Source organism: Rutidosis leptorrhynchoides, chromosome 4 (assembly GCF_046630445.1).
Source record: "Rutidosis leptorrhynchoides isolate AG116_Rl617_1_P2 chromosome 4, CSIRO_AGI_Rlap_v1, whole genome shotgun sequence".
Classification (NCBI taxonomy): domain Eukaryota; kingdom Viridiplantae; phylum Streptophyta; class Magnoliopsida; order Asterales; family Asteraceae; genus Rutidosis; species Rutidosis leptorrhynchoides.
In genome coordinates this window covers 435,854,180-435,865,087 of record NC_092336.1, presented here as the reverse complement: position 1 = coordinate 435,865,087, position 10,908 = coordinate 435,854,180, and the positions used below count along the sequence as shown (strand labels likewise).

The following is a 10,908-nucleotide window of genomic DNA, read 5'->3' as shown; positions in this document are numbered from 1 at the left end:
TTTTTTTATCTTATCTTATTATTTATATTAAAAATTGTCATTTTTTTAAATTATTATTATTACTATCAATATTATTATCATTTTCATCATTATCTGAATTATTACAAATAGAAATTTTTTTTAGACATATCAATATATTGTTATTATTAAAAATGATATTAATTAAGTTATATAAATTATGTATATTAAATTATCTATATCTATATAACATATAAAGATAACAAGTATATTATTAATAATAATATATATAAATTGTTAGATTACGATTATACGTTTTAATAGATATAAAATTGATATAGGTTCGTGAATCTAAGGCCAACCTTACACTTGTTCAATGATGTTATATGTATTTTTACTACGAAATACAGTATGGTGAGTTTCATTTGATTCCCTTTTTCTCCTTACATTTTTGGGCTGAGAATACATGCAAATGCTTTATTAACTGTTTTACAATATTTATATGCGTGAGTTTCATTTGATTTCCTTTTTCTCCTTACGTTTTTGGGCTGAGAATACATGCAAATGCTTTATTAACTGTTTTACAATATTTATATGCGTGAGTTTTCATTTGCCCTTTTACTCTTTATATTTTTGGGCTGAGAATACATGCAAATGCTTTAGTAACTGTTTTACAATAATTATATGCGTGAGTTTCATTTGCTCCCTTTTTAAATGCTTTTGCAATATATATTTTTGGGACTGAGAATGCATGCGCTTTTATAAATGTTTTACGAAATAGACACAAGTAATCGAAACTACATTATATGGTTGAATGATCGAAATCGAATATGCCCCTTTTTATTAAGTCTGGTAATCTAAGAATTAGGGAACAGACACCCTAATTGACGCGAACTCTAAAGATAGATCTATCGGGCCCAACAAGCCCCATCCAAAGTACCGGATGCTTTAGTACTTCGAAATTTATATCATGTCCGATGGAGGATCCCGGAATGATGGGGATATTATGCATATTGTGAATGTCGGTTACCAGGTGTTCAATCCATATGAATGATATTTTTGTCTCTATGCATGGGACGTATGTTTATGAGAAATGAAAATATGAAATCTTGTGGTCTATTAAAATTATGAAATGATTATTTATGTTAAACTAATGAACTCACCAACCTTTTGGTTGACACTTGAAAGCATGTTTATTCTCAGGTACGAAAGAAATCTTCCGCTGTGCATTTGCTCATTTTAGAAACATTACTTGGAGTCATTCATGGCATATTTCAAAAGACGTTGCATTCGAGTCGTCGAGTTTATCAAGATTATTATTAAGTCAATTATAGTTGGATATATTCTGAAATGGTATGCATGCCGTCAATTTTCGTTGTAAAGAAAGATTGTCTTTTAAAATTGAATGCAATGTTTGTAAAATGTATCATATATAGGTCAAATACCTCGCGATGTAATCAACTGTTGAGAATCGTTTATAATCAATATGGACTTCGTCCGGATGGATTAGAACGGGTCCTTTCACTAACCCTGCCAGTAGACGGGAATTCGTCTACCACCTTTATCTCACCGTCGACTACTTTGTAAAAATTGTAGTAGACGACAGATAAAAGTGGTAGACGGAAATCCCGTCTACCGAATGGTGTAAAAAGACAATTTTTTTTAAAAAAGTGTATTTTGTTTGAAGCCTTAAAAAAAGTGTATTTTGATCAATTCCCCTAATTTTACTCTCTCCATTCCAAAAAAAAATCTCCTTACCATATTTACCTATAACAAAATACTAAATATTACGGAGTATTTTTTTTTTGAAAGGCAAGTTTGCATCAGTCCGGACCGAAGCCTAGTCATCATTTGCACACACACTCACTTTCGGGCAGGAAACCCGAACCACACTCTGAGGATCCGACCCTTAAACCATCCGGAGGGGCAGGCGGGCCGGACCTTAGTCCCAGAACGGGTCGGTAAAACCTTCCCTTTGGGCCACCTTCAAGGAATATATTTCAATTCCTAGAGCGGGTGACGAGGTTCGAACCCGAGACCTCTAGCCCTGCGAGTACACAAGTATTAAACTTCATAATTTACCCTTATATATTACTTTAATTAAATCATTGATTGCATAAATAAATTCAGTTAAACTGATTTCATGAGATTACTTAATGCCAAAGTAAACTAAAACAATAGTATTTCTTTTGATCATTTGAAAAGTGTTTTACTTTTCAATTACATTGATTTCCATGTCCATACTTGTCAAAGAAAATTAAAAAATTCCAACTTTCTAGACTTTACACTTCCGTACAAGACTAAAATGTTACTCCATGTAACTACTTTTCAAAACATAGTACGGAGTAATTTCTAGTAAGAAAATTCAATGATACATGAACCAGAACACAAATTAAAAAAACACAAATCTTCACTATAAAAACCCAAAATTATTCATCATATTTCAAATCAAATTCATAGTTCTAACACACAAACTAATCATATCTTCAATGGCTTCTGAATCTACAAACCAACTTCATTTTCTTTTAATCCCCTTATTAGCTCCTGGTCACATCATCCCCATGATAGATATGGCCAAACTTCTTGCAAAAAGACCAAATGTGTTAGTCACTATTGTAACCACACCCGTTAACGCGGTTCGATACGCTCCATCTCTCCAACAACATATTAACTCCGGGCTCCCGGTTGGTTTTCTCGAACTCCCGTTTTCAGGCGTCGAAAACGGACTACCTGAAGGATGTGAAAGTGCAGATGCTTTACCCGGGTTACATTTATTCCCAAACTTTTCAACTGCAGTTGATATGTTACAACAAAGATTAGAAGAACGTTTCGAGTCGCTAAAGCCTCGACCAAAATGTATTATTTCTGATAAATATATTTTGTGGACGCATGATACAGCTGCTAAGTATCGAATACCAAGGATTATTTTCGATGGAATGAGCTGTTTTAAACAGTTAAGTACTTATCATTTGTATGAATATAAGGCGTTAAAAAATTTAAACGATTCGGACATGCTTGTTCTACCTGGTTTACCTGATAGAATTGAGATAACTAAAGGTCAACTGCCACCTGAGTTCAATCCTAGTGGAATGAGCTCGGGTGTGCAACTCGAACGGGTCAGAGAAATCGAATCAAGAACTTACGGACGAATGAGGGAAAACGAGCCGAGAACTTATGGTATGGTGATTAATAGTTTTGAGGAGTTAGAGCAAGAATATGTTAAGGAATATAAGAAGATAAAAGGAGGTAATGTTTGGTGTTTAGGTCCATTGTCGTTGTCTAATAATAACGATTTAGGTGAGTCGTTAAGAGGAAATAGCGGCTCAACGGATGAGAAAAAGTTCGTGAAGTGGCTTGATTCGAAAGAATCAAGATCCGTTGTGTACGCGTGTTTTGGTAGTAGTAGTCAAGTCAACCCTCCACAACTAATCGAGCTCGGTTTAGCCCTAGAAGCGTCGAATTTCCCGTTCATATGGGTGGTTCGAGCCGGTGAGAAAGCTAACGAGTTTGAGAAATGGATACAAGAAACGGGGTTTGAAGAACGAGTAAAAGACAGAGGACTAGTAGTTCGATATTGGGTCCCACAAGTTGTGATCTTGTCACATTCTTCGGTGGGAGCGTTTTTGACACATTGTGGTTGGAACTCGATCTTGGAAGGCGTTTCGGCTGGTGTTCCAATGATAACGTGGCCGCAATTTGCGGAGCAGTTTTTGAACGAGAAAGTTGTGGTTGAAGTGTTGCGAATAGGCGAAAGTGTAGGGGCCCCACGCGTGGTTCATTGGGGCCAAGAAGAAAAGTTTGGGATTACGGTTAAGAGTGATCAAGTGAAGAAGGCAATAGAGAAAGTAATGGATAAAGGGGATGAAGGAGATGAGAGAAGAAAGAAAGTAAAAGCACTTGGGATGGAAGCTAAGCAAGCTATACATGAGGGAGGGTCTTCTTATAATAACTTAACATTACTCATAAAAGATATAATGGAACTAAATCCTTAATTATTTCTTATAGATACATAGTTTAAGGTTTGGGTTTGAAGAAATAATTTATCAGATTAGTTAGTAGCATATTTGATGGTTATAGATCGATTCTTATAATTAGTAACAGATAAGTTTTTATATACTACGTATTAAATTTTGTATTATTATATATTCTATGGTATCTAGTGATAGTATTTTTTTTTTTTTTTTTTTTTAAGACATAAGGTGTAGTGTGTGAGAATTGAACTTAAACTTTATCCGAAGATTCTCAAACATTCAATCATTGGACTACCCCTTAGTCCTTAGTGCTCATCTAGTGATTTTATGTAATTGCCAATAAAAACAAACTAAAAACTAAGGGGCAACAGTTAACAATTTAAGTTTATATTTACATATATTACAAAACACTTAACATTTAGAGTCGTTACGAAATAATCCGGTTACTTCGTGTACAACTGAGGAAAAAGACTCCTCTTTCCCACGTAGTCTGAACAAGATAAAACTTGCCCATTTATTCATTTATATTCACTAAATAATTCAGTTAGACCGCTTACATATTCTTAGACAGCATACACTTAATTAAAATTGTATATGATTCGGGAAGAGTTACACGTAAATGCAATTGCTAAATAAATCACACTCAAAGCTACAATACAATGCCTACACATCATCATGAATCGGTTTAGCATTTTCATTAAGTTGCTCGATAATATCTTGAATCATCGACATCGTGTTGAGATGAGACGGACCACCTTTCTCCATCGCGCTCTTCGCCAATTCCCCGAGCTTTTTAGCTCTCATTCGCCTTCCTTCTCCTTCCTCTTCTTTATCCATGATCCTTTCAACTGCCATCTTTACGCTTTCCTTCTTCGCCGATACTTCAAACTTATCTTCCTCCCCAAAAGCATTCGGAACCACCTTACACCCTACGCTCACTCCAATCTGTAGTACGTCGATAATAAATTTTTCATTTAAAAACTGATCTGCAAATTGAGGACATGTAACCATCGGAAGCCCGGCTGAAACCCCTTCAAGAGTCGAGTTCCATCCACAATGAGTCATAAAGCCGCCAACGGCTTCATGAGACAAAATCAACACTTGTGGTGCCCAACCATGAACAATTAGGCCTCTATCTATAACCCTTTCCTCATATCCTATTAACCATCTCTTCGTTTCCTCGGTTGAGGATCTTATACACCAAATAAACGGCACATTCGATAACTCCAATCCCACTCCGAGCTCGATTATTTGCTCATGACTAAAACTCGACATACTTCCTAAACAAACAAACATAACAGACTGTTGTTCTTTCATATCCAACCATTTTAAGCAATCATTTTCGTCGATTCCAGCCTTGTTTCCTCTCTCGGCCATATCTTGAATACTTCTGTTATGTAGTGAAACCGGCCCAATACACCATACTTTTTTATCTTTCGCCTTTGCAAGTTCTCCAACATAGTTAACCTCCAACTCTTCAAAACTATTAATCACGATCCCATTCGCAGCTTCCTCGGCTACTTTCATTCGAGTAAAAAAATCCACCATTTCCTTAGTCTCACTCTTCCCCCAACTCCCGGCTTGTGCTTTCGTGAGCTCAATCCGGTCCGAAATCCCGGGCACCACAAAGTAATCCGAATCGGATTCGATTTGATTCAGAACGTTTGTATTCATCATTATGTGTAAACACAAATATGTGAAGCATCCGGGTCCATGAAAAACAAGCCTAGGAATATTTAACCTCTTAGCAACATCATTTGTCCATGGAAACTGATTATCCGAAATGATGCAACTTGGAGACGGGTTTAGTCCACGCAGAACATTTTCTGCCGGTTTTTCTAACATGTCCATTGCGGCGTACATTTTAACAAAAAGATTAGCCGATGGAAGCATGTCGAAATTTTCACATCCATCTGGTAAACCAACTTCAGCTAATGGAAGTTGGAGTTCGATGACTTGGATGTTGAGCTTCGACTCGACTGCACGATCAGTGACCGATTTAAAACGTTTGGTGTTAACAGGAGTTGTGATTATTGTAACGGTCGCGTATTGGGCTAGTATTCGAGCAATGTCGATCATTAATATCATATGGCCTTGTTGCATTAAAGGAAATAAAATGAAGTGAAGGTCTTTTGGGAAGGAAGCCATTGTTTTGTTTATGAAGTTGTGTTTAATTTGTTGAACGATTGAAATGATATTTAATTCACTTGGTAGCTACTTGTAGCAAGTGAAATGAGTCAATGACGTTTGCATTCATGTCATATATTTGTTTGGGCAACACGAAAAATATAAATACTTGATCAATACGTTTTTGCATTTTTAAATTAAATCACAGTCACAAGAGTTTGTATTATAATATATAATAAGTTGAGTGTATGAATTTCATTTTTTCGACATCGACATGTGTCGTCTGCACCAAGAAAAAGTGAATAGCATGCATACAAAGTAAGTCGCCAATTTTTACCTGACTTTTATGCAAGATTACATGGCTAATCACATACTGACATACACATCTACATGGTACCTAATTACCACTATATGTTACAGCACATATTTAGGCGTGGTTTTGTAATTGTTATGTCACATGAGAAGTGACGGAACTTTAACTTGTTCATTGGTAGAGTATTTCGTCTCAAATCTATTTTCCACAGAAAAAAAATACACGCAGTTTTAGGAAATCCCACTAACTTCATTCTCCACCAATAGTATATCTTCTCTCTCCAGATTAACCTCTTTTGATTGGTTGAAAAAAAATCTGGACAATTAATTTGGGACATCTCAAAATGGAATAATGGAATAATTTGGGACGGAGGGAGTATTATATTTAATTATAATTTTTATAAAAATATATGAATAATAATATATAAGCTCTTTGAGTTGAGTTTTGAATCAGTTAAATCGGATTCCAAATGAAAAAGATATGACCAAAATGGTGAAGGGTGGCTGAATCTGCGGGTTGTCACCATTTTCACGATATATTCTTCATACAGATTCCGATTTAGTTGTAACTCTTCCTCAAGCAAGGCAGCCGATAATCAAATACTCAGACGCTTGTGAGTCAAAGGGCTACAAATTTCATTTTTGTTGGAGTGGCCAAGGCCCCTCCCTGCCCTCACTAAGCTCCGTCCATGAGCAAAGCATGCATCTAACACAGGGTGTTGTGGGACAATATTTTTTAAGCGTGAGGGATGCAAGTATGTAACTACGAACACAACCATAGACTTTATTGATTTTTGATTGGTTGAACTTTATTAATTTAATATTTTTTATTCATCTTTTCACTCAACTATCAAGCATATTTTACCATATCCTATACAACTTTCACAACATTATAACAACCCTCGTTTGCATAAATTTTGCTACGTCAACACAAATACTCCCTTACAACTACACATCTATCACCCGGCCTCAATTATAACTAATGATATTATATATTATATGTAGTTTATTTTAATATCAGATGATAATAATATAATTATATTAAATAGCCATATAGTTTCGTCTCAAAATAATTGTTACTTAATACCTTTTAAAAGCATTTCTTTTTCAACTTTAATTTTAAATATTTTTTTATTTGTATTAGTAATATTTGACGAAATGAACGTGGGCTAGCTGGGAGCCTCAACTGTCAACCTGACAACCTATTTATATTTTCAACTCGGGTTTGGTCTAAATCCGGGTTATGGGTCGACCTGCCAACCATAAAAACTTTAGAAGTTTTATATATAATAAAAATTGTAAATCGAAATGAACACATTTGACCCAAAACTAACCCCAACCAACTTGAAAATAACCAGCCATATTGACCTGTTTGACCCCTTTAAACAAACAAGTTATGTGCCTCGGTTGGAGTCGACACTTTTGACCCACCATACCTCACATTCATGTAATTGGGCATTGTATTTGTTGTTGTTGACCCACCAACGTGAACTAGACAACCTGTCTATCAACTGATCGATGTAGAGTTTGAATTGGATAATCTAAATCAGCCAATCAAAACCCGCCAACCTAACTCAACCTGAGTTGGTGAGCCTTGAGCTCCAAGAATTCAAAAGTTCTATTTTGTTCAATGTAACCAAATAAGGCAGTTTCAACATCCCTTCACATCAGCACCTATAAATACAAGTATAACTCACTTGCAACCATACAGCTTTCTCTCATTCTCCCAAATCTCTATCTTTTATTCTTTTATTCACAATCATTCAACACAAAGGTAAGTTCTTTATTGTGAATACTTGTTTAAACATTCAAGTTTCGAAATTCGTACATGGTGAAGATTTTGGATTGATCATTTTCTAGAAACTTGAAGTTTGACAATGTTTCATAAAGTTTATATGTTCATGTTTTAAGAGATATAATTCACTTGTTACCTATTTGTACTAAAGTCTTCTTTATTGATTGTATCTATCTGTTACAGAAATGGAGACTTTCCTATTTACATCAGAATCTGTCAATGAAGGACACCCTGACAAACTCTGCGACCAAGTCTCGGATGCAATCCTTGACGCTTGTTTAGAACAAGACCCCGAAAGCAAAGTTGCATGTGAGACATGTACAAAGACTAACATGGTTATGGTCTTTGGTGAGATCACTACTAAAGCTACTGTAAACTACGAGAAGATAGTCCGTGATACGTGCAGAGAAATCGGATTTACATCAGCTGACGTTGGCCTTGATGCTGACAACTGCAAGGTCTTCGTCAACATCGAGCAACAGAACATTGATATCGCTCAGGCTGTTCATGGCCACCTCACTAAAACTCCAGAAGAAATTGGTGCTGGTGACCAAGGTCTTATGTTCGGTTACGCGACCGATGAAACACCCGAACTTATGCCATTGACTCATGTCTTAGCAACTAAGCTCGGTGCTAAGCTAACCGAAGTCAGAAAGAACAAGACGTGCGCGTGGATGCGTCCTGATGGTAAGACACAAGTGACGGTTGAGTACCGTAATGATAACGGTGCGATGGTTCCGATTAGGGTTCACACGGTCCTTATTTCGACCCAACATGACGAGACCGTGACAAACGATCAAATCACAGCTGATCTTACAGAGCATGTGATCAAACCGGTCATCCCGGCTCAGTATCTTGACACCAACACGATTTTCCATCTGAACCCATCGGGTCGGTTTGTGAACGGTGGTCCCCACGGTGATGCAGGTCTCACCGGAAGGAAGATTATCGTTGACACGTATGGCGGTTGGGGGGCCCACGGTGGTGGTGCTTTTTCTGGGAAGGATCCAACTAAGGTGGACAGGAGTGGTGCTTATCTTGTTAGGCAAGCGGCTAAGAGTATAGTGGCTTCGGGGCTTGCACGCAGGTGTATTGTTCAGGTTTCTTATGCTATTGGTGTGGCTGAACCGCTATCCGTGTTTGTTGACACGTATAATACAGGAACGATCCCAGATAAGGATATCCTTGTTCTGATTAAGGAGAATTTTGACTTTAGGCCAGGGATGATGTTGATTAATCTTGATTTGAAAAGGGGCGGTAATTACAGGTATCAGAAGACTGCTGCTTATGGTCATTTTGGTCGTGAAGATCCCGATTTCACCTGGGAGACTGTCAAGATTCTCAAGCCTACAGTTTGAATGTACTTGGTCGTTGAATTTGAACTCAGAATAAACTGGCTAATATGATGCGAATTCAGCATGCATTTACCTAAATGTTGTGTCTTTCATTTCAATTAGTTTACTTTTGTTTTGTTTGGTTAAAACGCATAAGATGTCTATGTTACAGATTGTGTTTAAGAGTGCTTATGATATAAATAAATAATACCTATCTTGAAAACATGAGAATGACATCGTCAATGAAGTTCATGAATGAGATTGTGATTACGTGGCAGCATTCTTAAAAATGTAACCATACACAGTCGTGCAATCGTTCTCCCAGGGGATTCATCAATACTTTCAATCTGAGAGCACACAATAAAATAAAGCTTGAGGAATTTGTAGGTTACCCTAAATTCAATTGAAGCATATGATAAGAAAATGTAATTCTTGAATAATAAAACACAAGTAGTCCCAGGCACTATATTTGACTATAAGACATGCAAAGACACTTTGTAACCATTGTTTTAACATGGAGATATACATTGATCGTTTGCTCACAACAATCTAATCCTTACGATGGTAACACAATTTTTTTCATACAGGTCTTCTCCTAAACAATGTTCTGATCTGTGTTGAGCATAAATAGATGATCAGGTGATCTTACAGTGTTTAATAGCTTAATCGAAGATTAACAGATACATAAGTGGCTCATTCTAGTGTATAAAATATAAACCCTACAGAATTTTCACTGTTGCAGTTGCTTAAATTTGTTAATCAACCACGAGGATGCAACAAGCAAAGTTATATATTTCATTCAGGCATTTCATCGAACACCTTATATTAATGCACAAATCTTAAACTGCGATCATGGTTACAAATGTTTTCTTGGCCACAACCTACACTTTCTAACTAATAAAAATGAATACAAAGAACAATATCCTTTTAAGTCATACAAGAATAAAAGAAATCTTACATACAAAATCGGTTTCGTATCAGGTCAGGTAATAGCTTTTTCTTCGTAAACAGCTTGGATCATTTGATGTTGAATGAAACCACCGAAAGTTTCAACTGAATTGTGAAATTTTGCTAGCTATTTTTATATTCAACCCGAGATGAAAATAGTAATTGTAAAAAATGTAGTGCAATTGTAGTATAAAGAAAAAATATGAAAAGGTAATAAAAAGAAAAAAGAAAAAAATAGATTCATTGGGCCTATAATGACTGGGACTGGGCAGGTTTAGACCACAAGCCATTTTAATTTGTAAGATTTTGTTGGATTGAAGAGAGGGTTGTATTTGACCATAATGATTGGTACTGGGCCTGGTTTTGTTTATCATCGTTACTTTTGTATTCTATGTTTTTATTTTAAAAACGACATCGTTTCTATATGAGTATTCGTCTTTTCCGTCAAACAAAAGTAATACAT

General features: G+C 36.1%; 3 protein-coding genes across 3 annotated transcripts; 2 read left to right on the top strand and 1 right to left on the bottom strand.

The window, feature by feature from the left end:
• Nucleotides 1-2,358: 2,358 nt before the first annotated feature.
• On the top strand, nt 2,359-4,051 carry LOC139844318 (UDP-glycosyltransferase 73C4-like). Its single transcript, XM_071834541.1, has one exon. It carries the CDS (start codon nt 2,448-2,450, stop codon nt 3,948-3,950), a length of 1,503 nt encoding a protein of 500 aa, XP_071690642.1. The 5' UTR covers nt 2,359-2,447; the 3' UTR covers nt 3,951-4,051.
• A 388-nt stretch (nt 4,052-4,439) lies between these two features.
• On the bottom strand, nt 4,440-6,216 carry LOC139844415 (UDP-glycosyltransferase 73E1-like). The gene has a single exon (XM_071834646.1). It carries the CDS (start codon nt 6,075-6,077, stop codon nt 4,593-4,595), a length of 1,485 nt encoding a protein of 494 aa, XP_071690747.1. The 5' UTR covers nt 6,078-6,216; the 3' UTR covers nt 4,440-4,592.
• A 2,130-nt stretch (nt 6,217-8,346) lies between these two features.
• On the top strand, nt 8,347-9,521 carry LOC139842104 (S-adenosylmethionine synthase 3-like). The gene has a single exon (XM_071832278.1). The coding sequence runs from the start codon at nt 8,349-8,351 to the stop codon at nt 9,519-9,521; it is 1,173 nt and encodes a 390-aa protein (XP_071688379.1). The 5' UTR covers nt 8,347-8,348.
• The last annotated feature ends 1,387 nt before the right edge of the window (nt 9,522-10,908 follow it).

Bases quoted from the DNA above. Each gene is read 5' to 3' on its own strand.
- LOC139844415 (XM_071834646.1), bottom strand. From the start codon at position 6,077: ATGGCTTCCTTCCCAAAAGACCTTCACTTCATTTTATTTCCTTTAATG.
- LOC139842104 (XM_071832278.1), top strand. From the start codon at position 8,349: ATGGAGACTTTCCTATTTACATCAGAATCTGTCAATGAAGGACACCCT.
- LOC139844318 (XM_071834541.1), top strand. From the start codon at position 2,448: ATGGCTTCTGAATCTACAAACCAACTTCATTTTCTTTTAATCCCCTTA.